Consider the following 17,409-nt stretch of genomic DNA (forward strand, 5'->3'; position numbering starts at 1 on the left):
TTAAATAGCCACTGAAAAATGTGTAGTTATAACAAAACTTGGTAACTGATGCCTAATTTTAATAACACATAGTAAATAAGTACTTCAAAATCACAGTTTTTAAAAGTCCAATCAACTGTATTTCTCAATCTTGCTTTTACTTTAACAAATTTGATGTGCATGTTTCTTTTGCCATAGCCATTTTTAAGTCCTCCATGCTCTGCTGAAGGCATTTCTGAGCATGCTCAAAGTCAGGTTTTAAGAACAAAGCTCTCTCCATGTCCTCTACCGCTACTTGAAAGTTACCTGAAATTAAAAAAAAAAATTCTTTCCCAAAACTGTTGACCAGGCATGATGATTCTTTGCAATAGTCTGCTATACGTTTATTTGAGTAACCTTTACTTTACAGGCAGTGATTCTGCTCCATGAACACTGAGACTATAACATGAGGTTTTTATACAATATTAAAAGAAAACTGAAACTCAAATTTATCATTGCCTAGAAACAGATTAACCCATGTTTAAGAATTGAAATACACGGACAATAATTCAAATTATAAAGTTTTATCACTTTTCATCCTCTCTCTGCATCAACTCTCACATTCTTTTGTTTTCACCTAATGAAAAGCAAAGCAACAGCCGTCACAAAAAACTGAACTGACAGCTATTTTCTAAGTAATGTTAAGCTTACTCAGTCTGTAATGGATTAGACCTCGGTTGTAGAATGCAACAGCTAAGTTAGGATTGTACTCCAGTGCCTTTGTGTAATCAAGCTTTGCTGCTTTGAATTCGACATTCTGATAATTCAAAAGCCCTCGGTTGTTGTATGCCAGAGCAAGTTTTTCTTGGCTGCAAATGTGAAAAAAAAAAAGATATAAAGTTCTATATAATTCATCATATTTTCATTAGAATAAACACTGAAAAAGTGCTTTCTGAGTTATAGCAGTCAAGGACATGGTAGAATTTGATAAACATTAACCCGTTTGTTAAAATGAAAAATAGACAATCTACGTCGGCAAACCCTTACATTGACTGACAGTTTGGGTAGGAACTTGTAGTTTTACAGTTAAGCATGCATTCTTCTGCGAACGCGATGAAACGTGAATATACATTAAATGCTTCCTCTTTCTGTCCGATTTTTTCTAATCTCTCTGCTTCGAAAAAGTCGTCGCAATTCATCACGGACACAACGGTTCAGATTGACGTCCCCTTCCTCCTGGTCCTAAGAGTGAAGTCCCCTTCCACTACTCGCAGTATTGTAGAAAATGTTGGAGCCTAATGCTATTAAGATTTTTACTGTTCGTGGTTCTTAAAAGTCAACGGAAGCATCATATCCATGTATTTTAGCCATCTTGCTTAACATTTCCTAGGTTTTAGTAAAGTCTTATCAGTAACCAACAATGCAAAGTATATCTGCTATCAAAATCTTCTAGAGCGACTTCGTGTAGCTACAAAGTAATATTCTTTAAGATTTGAGTGCTTTTAACAGAAGTTAACGGTACTTTTTTTTTTACCATAAAATGACTTATTGTCATCCTCATTGGGTCGGGACGTTTTTCCAGACTTTTCTATAGATGTGCTGTGTAAACGAAGTTACTTGGCACCCGATTGGCAATCACCTTTAACCGACAAATATGTTAAAAAGATGCTGTTCGTTCACGACAAAACAACTATCTGTACTTTCAAGCGTAAATACTCTCATGCTCAGACATGCATGCATTTGTGCAGACACAATGATAAAATGAAACATGAAAAAGTTTGAATGCTTTATTCTTCTGACATCAAAAACTGGATAGTTGTTACTTTTTCTCATGCCCATTAGAACAATGTTGCGGTACACATAAACAGTTTTGATGTGGTGTCAACATGTATACATTTGCACATAAAGCAATCTCACTTTCTGCATTTAATACAGTCAAACCATAAATTTTAATGCACAACATTCAACTGTCATTTAAAAACAAGTGCTAACTTCTGAAGATCTTAAACCATAACAACTATCAGGTGCCACACCTTACAAGCATGAATACTTCATGGGTTTCACTTCACAATCAGTTTGTGTTTTTAGGGCATAAAAAAAAACCCAACAATGTTTACAAGAAAGGATTTAAGCGTAAAAAAGTGACAACTTCAAATTTCTGTTTGGGTGGTTGGATGAGCGTGAAAAGGATTGTTCTTTTGACGAGAAAGAAAAAAAAAAGGGGGGGAAAATTTCTAAGTTTCAGTACACTTATTAATGTTAATTAGTACTAGTGTACTTCTTGTTACCTGCTCAAAGAGAAGGAGTAAGAATGTGTAAAAAAGCAAAAACAAAAAAAATCACCTACAAGATAATAAATGCCAAGAGAAACCGAGTTTCAAGTTTCATCCTGAGACGAATGTTTCTTACAGAGTCTGGGGAAAAACCCTAAAACAAAGTAAAACCAAATTTCTCTTAGAGCAATCCGAACTGATAGCTGAAAATGAACAGAAACAATGCCGATGGTGAAGACACTATAGATGTTCTTCTGAGTTTTCACCGGGCATCAAATACAACCACTGTATCAAGTTAAGGATCATAATTGTTATTTTTTTGAAATTTTTAGTAAAATTTCTTAACAACTGTTGATTTCGAGGTGTTATCTAATTGTTCAAATTATTTTCTCACACGTCTACTGTCTATTTTGAATCTTCATGAAAAAAGAAAGACAACTAATCGCTTTTAATAAAGCCATATGCAAACAATCACTCGCCAAGTGCTATATTACTGATGCTGATATGGGAAAGTAATTGAAATTGAAAATCTTCTTTACATGATATGGAGATTTACACACATTACAATGTGATTGGAACATCTGCCCATTTAGTTCCTGGGTTCCATGTAATGACATGTTTCCTCTCTCTATACATATCACTATTCAAAATCATACTCTACTAGTATAATATTAGCACTAATAGTTGTATAAACAATCATTACAAAGGATACAGCGCTTTGTTCTTTTCTTGTACATGATGCGGTAACCGCATTCTCGACAACGAATAGGATCACGTGCCTTGATTTCATTTTCTGAATGACAATCTTGAATGGAAAATACAGATAAAATACAGTATATGGGCTTATACATGTGTGATCAAATACTGATGGCCTGACTCTTAAAAAAAATTTTTGTCTTTACTTAAGAACTTGAAATTTTGCAGACAATGAATGCTTCAGACAAAAACAAAAAATCCAACAACACCAGCTGTTACCTCCACAGATGTAGATCATTGTTTGTGACTTTGTTGTTGTCTGATTATCTTTTGGAGTCTCCATGTTTCTTCAATTCCACCTGATGCACAGAATATGTTGCAAATAATATCACTTTTTCTAAAATCATGAAAATCTATCAAAACTTACGCTGGAAAAAAGCCAGATTTTAAATCTCTACCAATGTACAAATCTGGTAAATGTCTCACAAATTCAATAATAACTTCTTCCCAATTCACTTATGTCAAAACCCCAACTTTGTAAGCTCAATAGTTTTTCAGTTAGTCAAGCAATCTTAGGCTACCAGTCGTTTATTGAGAGTCTTTTATCCTTTTCATTTGTATCCTGATTTCGCAATGTCTCTGTCCTTGATAGGAACACTCTGAACAGTATTGTCCACATACATCTGTACTAAGATAATTAGTGTCCGACAGAGGGATTTAGTTTCTTTCTGTGATCAACAAATAGTATGGAAAGCTTCACGCATTTTGTCAATACCTGAACATGTACTAACTAGAGAATTTGTATTATTAAGCTCAGGTAAACGTTATTCTATGCCAACATGTAAAAGTAACAGACACCTGAAATCGTTTGTGCCATCTGCGGTCTAGCTGCTCAACCTCAGATGAAGTGTCAGTGGTGCGTGTGTGATGTTGTAGGTGCGCACATGATTATTCTTGATGCAAGTTTGTTTTTTGTTTATATATAAGTATGTGTGTCCCTTGCCTTCCTTTCACGTGGTAATGTAAATCTTAACGGCGCACCTTGTAACGAACTTGTTCTACTTTTATTTTTAACTTTACTGTAACTAGAGCACCTTCCCATGTTCCAACTGCCCACTGGGACAAATAAATTTGATCATTGTCATTATCATTGCTCTGTGTTTGTCATCATAGTGATGGGCATGAGAAACCACTGCAGCCTTGGATCAGTACGTCAGACTTATTACGATCATCACCACCAGCTTTATTATGTACAATGTTAATTATCCTTTATAAAATTTAAACAATAAAAATTCTTTCCAGTATAAGTAACTGACAAACATATTCACCTTTGAATAAATTCTGACACCAATACTCACGAGGTCTCACCACGAACTTGTGTTATGTCTGTAGTCTCATGTGCGAAGTAGCAATTGACCCGGAAACAATCATTCAAGTTCAAGGTGTTCTGCGACGATTGGTTCACGTCGTCTACTTGGCGAGCAATTTGAACTCAGCTGTGGTACAGGAGCGATAGCTGGAAAAATATTTTGGAGAAATCACCATTACACATCGAATAGGAGGTGGAATCTTTGTCTACACGAGAAAAATCGGCTAAATTTGTGTTTGGCCGGTTAAAAAACATTTGATTGACTCAAGCAGCTGAAAAAACACGATGGTAAGTTGAGAATGTAACAACCCCTTTCCCGCTCGCCCGTTTACCCCCTCCATCCGCGAACAGAATAAGCTGCATGTATCTCACTTTTGCACTTGTCATTTTGGTTAATTTATATAAGAGAAGACAAGAAAAGAATAAAGGTACGATCGATTTATATAATCTTACAATGACTTTGTTAAAATCGTTCTCATTTTGGTGCAAAGCAAGCTGTACATCACTATCTTTAGCTTGGAGAGTTACTGTTATACTCAGTTACTTTCGGCGTGTTGGAGGGTCTGACCGGTTATCAGCACCGGGGCATTTTGTAGCTAAGGTAGCGTAATTATTCCCAGCGATTATTTTACGTGTATTTTACATGTATCGCCCCTCTTTTCCTAACGCGATTCTACTGTTTTTTGTTTAAAAAAATGGTTCATGTACTAAATGATGGCTAATTTTGATTTTACATGTGCGATGAACTAAAGCTTTTACTATCTGCCACGCTGAAGTGAATTACAATGCTCTTTTTGCTAGGCATCATTTAAAAACTTTTATTTTTGAGGTTTTTCGCCGATGATCGTTATATTTACAGCGATTTACTGTCTGATTGCCACTTTCCCGCCTTTAAACGTTGAGCATATTATTACTGGATCATACGCCAGTTATTGCAAAATTAATTTGCTGGTAAATACTCCTTAGATCACGTCAGTGGTATAACATCCACAGATGATTTGAAAATGTGTAAAACAGCAGAAAATATGTGACTGCACAAAACAACTATTGTAAAAGCCCGAAGGAAGTCGGCGATTTCCTTTGAGATCGCCGCTACCATTCTCGAATCATCACAGGAAATAAGGCTCTTTAGGGTCTCTAGTAATGGAGCAATTTTTTTCTGGTATTGCATCAAATGAATTTAAAATTCAACATAAACATAATGAGACTTGTAGAACTTAAACCTGGTCTAGTTTGTTCTCCCTCATGTGTTTTATATACAACCATACTGTAACTTAGTATCTTATTGGCAAAGTACTAAAAACTAGCTCAAGTTTGTAACAGTCTTAGATTACAAAGTAATGTTTGTATCAGAAGGAATCACCATTTGATTTGGATCATCTTTGCCTCATATCGTATACATTTGCCAGGCAGAACATCTATGAAATTTACCGAGAATGTTGTAGAAAATCGCGTTAAGTTCAGCAGAATACTGAATCTTAGTTTTCTGTTCTACCATCTAGAGACCATTAAAATACTGAACATGTTCTGATTTTTGACAATCATTACTGTCTTACTATGTAAGTTGCAAACAAACTTTTCTTTAACAGCAGATGGAGGCATCACAACAAGATATGTGCCATGTGACAAAGCTTGTGAGCTGCCAGCCAGAGTACTTGCCAATGACATCACCAGTGTGTACCAGCACCCCTAATGTGGAGCGAACATGTCCCAAGCTTTTAGACAGCATAGTTTCATTCCCCAAAATTGATGACAGTGGGTTTGGTGGAACCCCTCACTTGTCCCCTCATGATTCTTCATGCATCAGCACATATTGCCACAGGAGGGACAAAGTGAAATTTTCATCCACTCCTCTAACTGAGTTTCCTCGATTAAAATTTCCTCATTCAGCATGCAGTAGTGACTGTCTAAATGAAAGTGACAGTCCATCATTTTATGCTGAAAGTGAAACAGATTATAGTCCTACATCTTTCCAGGAGTCTAGTTACCATGAATATGGAAAGCACACCACTGAACACTCCAAGGTTGAAGAAAAATTCTATGAGATCTGGGAAGAAACTGAGCATTTTGAAGATGAAGCTTACCATTCCAATACAGCGCTAGATGGCTCTAGCCATCATGCAAACTTTGTTGAAAGCTTTCGTGATGCTGTGACTTTAAAACATTGTCCCAAGAAATTGATTGGGAGGCGAATAGGTGTAGAAGTAGTAGACATTGTTGGTGAACTGCACTTCTCTGGTGTGGATGTGATCTCACTATTATTACCATTTCTACAGCCAGAGGATATATGCCGGTAATCAGATTTTCTTGTTGTTGTGCAAACTTAACTTTCAGTGGAGGCATTATTTGTTCAGTAGACCTACTGGTTAAAGGAATAATATTTCCCAATTGAGAAATTTTGGTAATTAAATTAGTGCATGCATGTTCAGGTCTGTTTGTACGGCATTTTAGTTTAAGTAGCTGTATATCTCTACACCCGAGCAAATGACTTGCCTCTATTCATGAGATATAAACTTTGAAACATTTATAGACACAGAAAAAAGGTCAAATCTGTGACTTTTTAGAATGGGAATAGTTTGGAAAAAATCCTTCAAACTTTCTACCCCAAAAGGTCTGTAAAACCAGTTGATTTATCTGGCTTGAAATCTGTTGGTATCTTTGGGTTTGCTGAGTTGACAAATCTGATATACAACTGTCTGCAGGATAAGTCATGTTTGCAACCTCTGGAGAAAGCTTTGTTTCCAGCATGCAAAAGCCAGTGAGATGCATCACAAGTTTCTCACACAGCTAATGAATAAGGATACATCAGGCAAAGTAAGTATTTTTCAGTAAAACAGCCATTAAGTTTTGAAACTTGAGCATGTTTTCCTGCATTTTATAATCTAAAATTGTTAAAGCTGCTTACTACTGCATCTGAGTGACTACAAGGCTCATGACTGAAGTTGTAATACAGAGTAAATATAAAGTGCATGTATGTTGGTAAATGAAGAGCATTGTGTTCATAGTGGCTTTTTACCAAATGAACAGCATAGTTTAAAGAATTTAAATCTGAGGAATGATATTTGTGGACTGCAGGAGAATGAAGTTAGCAAAGATATTGCGCGTCTTCAAAAGCGACGAGCAATGACAGCATCTTCAGGTCGACTTACAGAAATCCAGCCTATACATCCTTTGCCTCAGCTAGGAGTTTCACCTTTAACTCACATCTATTCATCCTCACCATCCTTTTTGTATGAACAGGTACAAAAGCAATTCTTTTTATGGGTCTAGAAAATTAATGATCATTTTTCCTCCTGGAAATAAGACTAGGACGACTCCTGCATGCTGCTCCACTGCTGTAACAGAATAAAGTCACACTACATATGCTATGATTTACAAGATAATCTGGTATGTTAGAAGGGCAACTAAGTAACAGTTCATATCCTTCTCCCTTTGTTGTCACGTCTTTCACCAAGTGTTAGATCAAGGGAAAGAAAGAATCTGAATATATAACAATTTACTCAAAACTCCTGCTTGGGACAAGCTACATATACAGTGATTATCTGTAGGTATTGCAAAGATAAGGTAGGGCAAGGGGTAAAAATTATCCTGCAGTATTTGGGATGCTGGCAAAACATTTAAATAACAGTTTAAAACAACAACAAATGGGTGGGTGAAGGGGTGTGGAGAAACTGCCTTAAGTGCATTTCTTCTGGCTTATTTTCTTTGAATATAATTTTTCTTTAGCTTGTATTATAAAACAATTGATGGTTTACTAATTTAAGAACATAATCTGCCTTTGAGTAACCGTTGTCTTTATTTCACATAGGAATACAGGGCTTCTGCTTACACAAAAAATTGCGTACAGTACGCATTAAAAGTTCGGAGGACCCCTTCAATTTTCGTCAATGGGATCCCATTAAAATTTGGGCGAAGAACAGGGGCCCCTTAAAAATCTGAAGAAGGGGTCCCTGGGACCCCAAAGAATTTAGCCTTAGCAGAAGCCCTGGGAATGTAACTTAAGGTTTTTTGACTTCCAGATTCCTTTATATTACAATACCCAGCTCTTTTTTAACAATATATCTACAGCAATGTTATTCATAGCACAATGAAGTTTGAAAAAAGGCCTCTTTTCTAAAATTGCAGACAAGACGAACTTTACGATGGGGAGAAAATCTACGACATTGTCCAAAATGCCATTCCGTATCAAAGGTCTTACCAACCCATGATCGAGGGCAATGCCTTAGTCCTCAGTGCAAATATGACTTTTGCATACTCTGTTTAGCTCCATTCCACTACCAAAATCCCTGTGAACCGATAGCAATGAAAAAGACAAGAACAGACACTGTGGGCAGTAAAAAGAGCAAAAAGAATTTACGAAGGTTGTGATCTGGTCAAGGCAGCTATCTAACGGATGCTACAGCTGACTGCCACTGCTGCAGGCAAAGGATGGAGCATTTGGTTAAAAGTGAATGTCAAAAACATATCTCAAATTAAGCTCAGGACATGATTTCCAAGAGGCAGCTTCTTATCTGTAATGGACACTGTTAACAGGAATATGTCTGCAATTGTGAAAAAGTGATATGGAAAAGTAATTTGCAAAAATAGATCCAAGATGATGCTGGCAGCTTTAACATAAGGAAGGGAGGCAAGGATTAGTAGAACAAAGGTGCTTCACTTCAAACGTGTTCATATCTCTAGTCTTATGCCAGTGCTAAATGCAGTGGTATATCACAAACCAAAAATGCTGGCTGAAGGTATGTTTGAAAAAGGAGTCATAAGACTAATGATAACATAGTTGACAGGTACCAACTATGAGTATTCTGCATTAAACAATGTTTGAGCCTGAGAATGTGATTGCATCAGGGTTCTCCTAGAGACAGTGACGTGTAAGAAAACGCCAAATCATAATACTCTGCTGAGGATCTCGAGGTCATTTCTGTGTGTCAACTACCTCTAACTAGTTGTGATGGTGGCGCTACCTTACTACTCTTAAGTAGCGACACTGTGGGAGAAACTTGTTTATTACTCATCAGTCTCAGAACTGCTTGCACAAGATTTATTATATTTAGATGTGAGGCATTTATCTAGGAATGCATTTACATCCTCAATGTTTCTCACTAAAAGACTTTGGATGTTAACAGAAATGAATTAGACACCCTCTGATCAGTTTTTTTTTTTTTTTTTTTTTTTTTTTTTTTGCACATTTGTTTGGAAACAAAACTGTTCTAGAAGTGCTTTTACTCAACTGTTTGTGAGCAAATGTTTCAATCAGTATAAGTTGTTTGTATGTTCTGCATTTCTTTTATGATGCTTTTCCTAATGTGTTCACATGGATGTTATATTATATCCACAGATAAAAAGTATTATATTTCAGGCAGCAAAGGCTAGACACATTAGTCATTCCACAGCTGAAAGTATATGACTAAAAATATTCCACCTTTATGTGCATATTTTCATGACTGCTCAAGATTTTTAAAAGATCTTTTATGGCCATGTGTTCAGTACATGCACAAAGTTGTAAATTATATAATTTTACAAAGTGCCTATAGAATACTAAAAGAAATTTTCCAATATTCAGATTATTACAAGTTGGTTAGCCATCCCTTCTTCATTTCCCTCATACCTTAGTCATTTTAAAATAATTAAAAAAAGCCATCCTAATAAGTGCTTCATTTGGCATTCCTTACATGTTTGTATCACCTAACTTGCCCTTTTTGTGCAAACCACGAATAGAATAGCAGTCCTCATTTGCCACTGCCAACTAAAACTTATCACCTGTCTCATCAGCAACAGATTCCATTTATTTAGACTAATTATAACTAGTAGCTCCTGAAACATTCCACAATTGCTGTTAAATATCTGCAAGGGTACCTATGTCAAAGCATGAGTTTAGACCTCTGGGCCTACACAGTTAAAGCATACTGAGTATGGATCATTATTTGGCTGTGGTCTGATACTTGTAGGATCCCTCAAATGAATATTATAAACATAAAAACAAAAATGTTCAGTATTTACAGAAAGCTAGCTTCTTGTAGTGCAGACCAGGCTTAAACTTACAATGAAATTCTTTAGAACTATTTAATAACTTCTAGGCAGTTTCCTGTTTATGGTGCGAAAATAACCATAAAAATGAAAAGAGATTTTTTATAATTTTTCAATTCCTACTCCCCTCCAATAAAGAAAATTTTACATGCAGGTTCTTAGGATATTGAACTAAATAAAAGGGTTTTGAAAAGTTTTTAATAGAACATTTTATGCTCCTCCCCTTCCCCCAAAATTTACTCAGTAATGCTATGTAAAATGCATGTGTTGGTACAATTGTCGTCAGATTCCTGACATATGTACAAAACTTGATTGTAACTTCATGCTGAAATTTTTAAAAGAAAAAAATTACTGAGTAACAAGATCCAAAACTCTTAATTTTAACATCTATTTCCCTCTGAACTAATATACTTTAATCATAGTGTCACGCTGTCACACTGAATGGCATAACAGGTAAGAGTAAAAGTGTTTGCCAAAGTAAATTTTCCCAAACTTAGCATGCTCTAAGATTACATTTCTTAAAGGAATATTTTAAAGTAAATTTCTAAAGAAGTAACATATTTATTGAAATAGCTTCATTATATATAATGTGCATGATTTTTATACTTTAAACATGACATCATCCTTGTGCACATAGTTTAAGACAAAACAGGTACAGATGTTTTGCATGAATTTTTAATGTACCTGTGTTTCCAATGAGAGTTGTTTTAAATACTAAATTATATTACTTATGAAAGGTGTCATTTCTTATGAATGATGATGATGAATGGTTGCATGATAATGAGGGGCGGACAGTTGCAGGTAAGTCCTTTTTTAAAATAGTTGGTTTTGTGAAGATCATTTTGTTATAAGACCTGCAGCACATGTTTAAATATTCAAGTGTCTGACAAATTGCATCGACATGTTTTTAAGACTGGCTCCTGACTGTTCTTTTTTAATGTCATCAATTAAAGTTGAATTAACTGGACTTTTTCTTACAGAAACCATTTAGAAACTACCGGTCTTAAATTTATCCTATCATTACATTTGAAATTACAGCATTGCAAGCCATCCTGAAAATGCTTAATGAACATGCCTATTCTGAATTTCTGTTTTTCAATACTTGTGTTGTTCTTTGTATTAAAACATCCTGTCAAAAAAGTGGTTATTTTGACAATTTATCATGGACCTGACAATATGCAAAACTGTTTAAACAGACATGATTGACCTTAATTGATGTTTTAAAAATTCATTATTTCTATTTCTTTTAAAGTATAAAATTTATTACAAAATAGGTGGATCTTTTTCTAGGGCCATTAAATTTTTTCAGTGTTTGATTAAGTATAGAAGCTATGAGGTACCGTCGCTTCCACTCCTGCTTTTTTGCACCATGAGGTATCAAGCTTTTTGTTTTCACCACTTAGTGTGAGGAGCAGAAGACATAGACCTCAAGCATGGTTCAGTATTCCCCCCCCCATTTACGTATATATATATGTACCATATAGTCATCATGCTACTCAAGAAGTGCTTAAAGTGAAGGAAAGAAAAATTTAATTTAAAAACACCAACTTATTACTTTAAGAACTAGCGAAAGTGACACGCCGTCTAATTAGCAATTCAGTATGGCATAAGTTGACGATACTGATAATACTAAATCATAAAAGCTGACAAAATAAAAGTACACAAAAGATAGATATTAAGTAATATATTTCTATATTTCATACTATAAAATACTACAAATAATACAAGGTAGTTAGTGCCAGAACAAATTAAATGCATTGACATTAAACAGGATGAACGTTTGGGGCTGGTGGTGGTACTTGGCATTCATCCAGCCTTCAAGAACAGTTTGTGGTTGAGGGCTGAGGTAACACTGTAATTTAGCTAAGTATTACAAGATTTCAGTTTCATGTTCTGTATCTCTATATCAAAATACCCCTTTTTCCCACCACAAAAACAAAAGGAAAAACTGCTTTGCATATGAGAAATTTTGCATGCAACACAGCTATAAAGTCAATGGATTTGATATTTATTCTATTATCATAATCTTGAATCATATAATCTGATTAATGATTAATAACCTGCACACTAATCTGGTAACCACTGCAGCTTAAACATAGTTACAGATGAACATGAATGTGCACACACACAAAATTGCAGTTAATTTTTTTTATCTTTAATCTGTCATGCAAGACCAGTCCATTGAAGAGAAGTGTATTTTACCTGTCCATTAACATCTTGAGAAGATAACAGCACGGTTTTTCGCACATTTGAACCAAGACGCCCCATTGATATTATATCAAGGGTGTATAAGTCTTGTGTATAGTCCACACATATTACAATATAGAAAGAATGGAATCTTGATGGATCACCTGCAACAAAAGTAAAAGCAAAAAAAAAAAAAAAACTGAAAATGTCAGATAAGCTGTTTTTGGTCTGCATTACAAACACATTAAAAAAAAAAGAATAACAAAAGTAAATATATCATACCAGATTTAACACTGAAAAACATTTCATGATTTTATTTATTAGTCATTCCATCATTAGTATTAGACCCCTACATATGACTAATGGCATTGTGATCTTTGTGAAGTGTCTGGTGAAAACAAGTCCCCGCACAATTCTATTTACAGCAAAGACTATATATTTATTTACAGCAAAGTTCTGCCAAGCTTCTTGCTAAGAATTGCATACCTAAGTTGTGCCTGTTTCATATTTTGTAAGAAGTGGATGGCTTTCCCTAACTTATTACAATTCAGCTTAACATGTGTGGTTGAAAGATGATGTCTGCAACTGCGCAAAAAACTTGAGTGCTCGGCAGATGAGGTAGGAATGTAATAATTCATTTGCAAGTAGCCTTTCAACTCCTGTGAATGCTGACTGAGCTAATATAAGGCTGGTCATGTGTAAGAAGTGCAATCCTATTAATTTTATACTAATTCATCCCTTTTGCCTTTGCATTGTCCATGTTTAATATGGTCACTGGTTAACACATGACATTAATCCCAGCCCTGACAATTCTACATTTTAAGTAAGGACAATCAAACGTTACAGGAGACAGACTGAAGCTGACGTTCCACCATCAAACTGTAATCATCTCAAATTCATATTCTATGTCTACCCTCTACATAAATCTAGTGGATGCAGATGAAAACAAGGAGGATAACAGGAAAATAAGGAGTTAAAAGGCAAAATATATAACATTACTACTGTAGTACAGTGGTGCCTAACCTTTTCTCACCTGAGGGTAACATGACATAAAATCTCATGAGCCAGAATATAGTGGTTTTGCCAGAATCATGACATTAAAAATGAAATTATGCTGTGTCAAATTAAAATGAATGGGCCAAATGCGGGCCGTAGGTTGGGCACACCTGTAGTAACTACCAAAGAATATCAAAACAAAGCATTCAGACTTATGTATTAACTGAATTTTTAATAAAGGTTGAACCAAAGAGCAATTTGTGATCATCTATAAATTTATATTACCTGGATAAGCAAGAAAGTCTCCTCCAAACTTCTGGCCAGATGTTAGGTAGAAGCCCTTCTCCCATAGGTCCTTGAAAACTGCATAACGAAGCTTCTCAAAACTAGTTGTAGGATATGCCCAGTCTTCTTCCACGCTCATGGTGTCATTTTCCCAAGGGTTTTCTAGTAAACCATACCATAAGAGGAAAAAAATATTGGTTTAGGTCTACTCTTATTAAATGGGAAAAAAAAAAAGTCTTTCAAGAGTTTGCAAAATAAACTTGCAGCCAGTTGTTGACATTATACACTGATATAATAATTGCATAAATTCTTCTTCAGAGTTTGGATTGTGCAAAAAAAAAAAAAAAAAAAAAAATACATTCATTTTCTCCCCTGTCTCAGGCTATGCTTTCTTTTAACATCTACATAGCATGACCCACATTTTTCAAACATACAGTTCATGAAAAAATGTACTCCAAAGGAAATGAATGTGTCATTACATCCCACAATCTCAATTTCTGATGTGAGTATAAAGAGTTAGCTTGTACTGTACTGGCAATGAAGGAATTACAATCTCTCTTCTGAATCATTTTATATTTTTGACATAATTAAAAAAAAAAAGCATGATAGATAAAAGTTAAAACTACCTGGATTTGGAAGAATTCCTATGATCAGTGTTACAGTGACATCCTTAAATTAATCACCTGTCAAAAGTTGCACTAACATGTGTTTTTCGGGGGTAGGTGTCAGTGGCATGCTCTTGACTTCCAGTTCTTCATTCAACAGTTCCTCTTTGATAGAATCTGTTTGATCATCTGATGACTTTGCATGTTGCCTTTTAGCTTTTTTCCCTTCAATTATATTAGGAAGCTGGCGTATCATTTCCTGCTGTCTCTCTTGCTTGTAAAGATCTTGCTAAATAAAAAGTAAAACAACTGGTATCACCACATGAAAGTCTTTTGTTAAAAATTTTACAATGTTATGCAGTGCATCGCTGCATGTTTCAGTCACATACAGAATTTTTTTTTAACATTTTATTAGTTCCTCTAAATCTCACTCCTTCTCTTTTGCTCTCTCTCACACACATACATATATGTACACACATGTAAACACACCCAAATAACAGGATAGAGATAAACTAACACCTCATAATTACCTGCTCTTGAAATTTCTTTGTTTTAAGAGCTTGCATTATTTTAACTCTTTTAGCAATCTGCTCTTCAGATACTGGTTTGTCTTTTAGCAATTCTGCAAACCCTGTTGAAAGAAACAGAATAGGTGCGAATGAAAAAAAAATCTCACTGCTTTATTTTAGTTAAGAAATGGAAAGTTAATTTTTGAGCATAAACAAATAACAATAATGAACTTTTCACTGAAAGAATTTAACAATTAACTCTCTTTGGACCTGTTCTAATTTCTTTCACTAAAATTTTAAACATTCTTCTGTTATTTTCAACAATTTGAGTAGTTAATTTTGTATAGGTAACAAACTTGCAAAAAACTTAATTTTTTCCAAAGGCAAACATAAAAGCTTGCCTTTTTCCAGTAGAAGTGTTAGCTCCTCGGACATCAGCTGAAGAGGAAGACCTAGGTGTACATTTTGTCTTGGCGCTCTAGGCAGACAGCCAGTCAGAACACCCACAATGCGATATTTTTCTCTCAGTCTAAGTGCATCTGTCATGAATACACATAATGTCTCTTACCATCTGTAAATGCCATGCCTCAGGCTGCCTCTCTGTCTCAGTACTCATTCATCTACAGATGACAAAAACCTTGTGCTTTCTTTTTTCATCATAAAAATAAACATTCTACCAGAGCACTTGGCACCTTGTAGAACTAGAAGGCAATGGAACAGTTCAAAACTCATTAAAGAGTGACATTCACAGACTCGGTAACTTAAAACAAAATGCTAGAATATGTTTCCTACTTTAAAAAGTACTAGGAAGTAATACAAATAATAAGACACTATTATTTAGTATTGCAATATTATTTAGCATTACATGTATAATAGGTCCAGTGGACTCTGCTTTAACTGGAACTTAAGCAACTGGCCAAAATAAAAAATATATATATATCAAAGAAATAATACTTTAAAATAAAAATTCAAATAAAATCAATTTCTAGTGGAAGTATAAGTTTTAGTTGATGATCCTGATGCAGTGTGTACTCAGTAAACTCTCTACACCTACTGTAAGTGTGTATATTTTTCCTGTTACTTTGAGTTAATAAACATTTATGTTAGTAAAGTTTATTAAGTTGAAAAGTTTACTAATCAAAATTGCTTTTAATTACTGTAGTTCAACATTATAAAACCAAATCAAAACAGAATTTTTGGTATAGTTGGGGGTACATTATTGGGTTTAAAAAACTTGGTTTCGCAATAAACATAAACATTAATATACAGATAATACACTAATAAACTTTAATAAAAAGATAATATACACAGAGTATAGAATATTTAACATCACAGGAGTAAAATAAAAAGCGACAAATGGACAAGCAAAACAAGCCATATACACACATGGAACTGGATCATGTTCACCAGTAAAAACAAGCCATTTATCACAGTATATATGAACACTTCCTGGTTAAGATCAGGCATGACTGCAAGAAAAAAACCGATCTCAACCCTGAAGCAAAGTAAGGTAGGAGTAAGAATTCCAACAAATATGTAGCCAACCCCCTTCCCTTTCGACTAACAGTAACACAGGAAGAGCACATGAACTTCTATTCCACCCAAAAGCCCATTAACAATATAAACCATCAACCTATTTATAAAATAATAACAAATAGCACATTTGTATAGCACCTTTTTCCAGCATCAGCCAGATTCAAGGCGCCTTACATAAATGTATGCAAGTACATCATGTTAATTTACATATATATTAATAATTAGTACATCTTATTAATAGAAGGAAAAAATATAATTGCTTGGTGCCATGAGGTTCTCTGCCACAACAACATTACCCCAGCACACATTAATAAAAATAAAAAAAGCCTCGAAAACACTTTTCATATTCCTCAAAAAAAGGGGTAATTTTTAATAGTAACTCTAGACAACCAGAAACCTAATTTGCCCTACATCTAGCGATCTTCATTTAATCCGGTTAACTTTGATAGTCTATAATCCAATAATACATGTAACTCAAGTTTATTGATTTTCAAATAATGTGATCCATCATTTCATCCAAATTTTAACACTTCAAGCAATTAACAATCACACAGAGACCAAAAAGTAAATCACTGAGCTATATCATTTTGTATAATTGTATACACTCAAACTTTTATATCTTTACACAGATTATCGAAAGGTATACCTATAGGTGTAAGATGCTTTAACTTCGCTGGACATGAAGTTCTATTGATAACAAACCTGATAGACAATAAAATAAAGCTTACAAGCTACAGCATGCAATACCTTTAGGGTTCCAAACTGTTGGTTGTCCACTTCTTAAATGTATGGCTATGGGTCCACAGTCATCAAGAACATGTTGTTCGTCTGCTGTTGGAAGTAAGCATGCCTCTGTCGCCATATTGTCAACAAACGTGAGCATCAGAATAATGATTTACATAATAATATAATTCACATTATACGTAGATTTAAACTGTCGTTTAATTGTTAAATGAGACTGTAAAATTTTG

At 34.7% G+C, this 17,409-nt stretch overlaps 3 protein-coding genes across 5 annotated transcripts; 1 reads left to right on the forward strand and 2 right to left on the reverse strand.

The window, feature by feature from the left end:
• Positions 1-42: 42 nt before the first annotated feature.
• On the reverse strand, positions 43-1,378 carry LOC112561313 (tetratricopeptide repeat protein 32-like). Its single transcript, XM_025233718.1, has 3 exons — positions 1,006-1,378; positions 670-827; positions 43-285 (listed from the first exon to the last, which is right to left on the reverse strand). The coding sequence occupies exons 1-3, from the start codon at positions 1,155-1,157 to the stop codon at positions 137-139; spliced, it is 459 nt and encodes a 152-aa protein (XP_025089503.1). The 5' UTR covers positions 1,158-1,378; the 3' UTR covers positions 43-136.
• A 2,921-nt stretch (positions 1,379-4,299) lies between these two features.
• Positions 4,300-17,335, reverse strand: LOC112561312 (tRNA-splicing endonuclease subunit Sen34-like). 2 transcript variants are annotated; one of them, XM_025233717.1, is made up of 7 exons: positions 17,186-17,335; positions 15,304-15,441; positions 14,924-15,024; positions 14,472-14,682; positions 13,789-13,950; positions 12,523-12,671; positions 4,300-4,443 (listed from the first exon to the last, which is right to left on the reverse strand). In XM_025233717.1, exons 1-7 carry the CDS (start codon positions 17,319-17,321, stop codon positions 4,420-4,422), a joined length of 921 nt encoding a protein of 306 aa, XP_025089502.1. In that variant the 5' UTR covers positions 17,322-17,335; the 3' UTR covers positions 4,300-4,419. The 2 variants fall into 2 exon arrangements, with proteins under 2 accessions (XP_025089502.1, XP_025089501.1); XM_025233716.1 differs by lacking the exon at positions 4,300-4,443 and having other exon boundaries at positions 11,990-12,671.
• LOC112561309 (F-box only protein 43-like) lies at positions 4,402-11,460 on the forward strand. Of its 2 annotated transcripts, none has more exons than XM_025233712.1 (5): positions 4,402-4,584; positions 5,889-6,589; positions 6,999-7,110; positions 7,372-7,536; positions 8,422-11,460. In XM_025233712.1, the coding sequence occupies exons 1-5, from the start codon at positions 4,582-4,584 to the stop codon at positions 8,662-8,664; spliced, it is 1,224 nt and encodes a 407-aa protein (XP_025089497.1). In that variant the 5' UTR covers positions 4,402-4,581; the 3' UTR covers positions 8,665-11,460. The 2 variants fall into 2 exon arrangements, with proteins under 2 accessions (XP_025089497.1, XP_025089496.1); XM_025233711.1 differs by having other exon boundaries at positions 4,404-4,584; positions 5,886-6,589.
• Positions 17,336-17,409: the final 74 nt, after the last annotated feature.

This window comes from Pomacea canaliculata, linkage group LG4, assembly GCF_003073045.1.
Source record: "Pomacea canaliculata isolate SZHN2017 linkage group LG4, ASM307304v1, whole genome shotgun sequence".
NCBI lineage: Eukaryota > Metazoa > Mollusca > Gastropoda > Architaenioglossa > Ampullariidae > Pomacea > Pomacea canaliculata.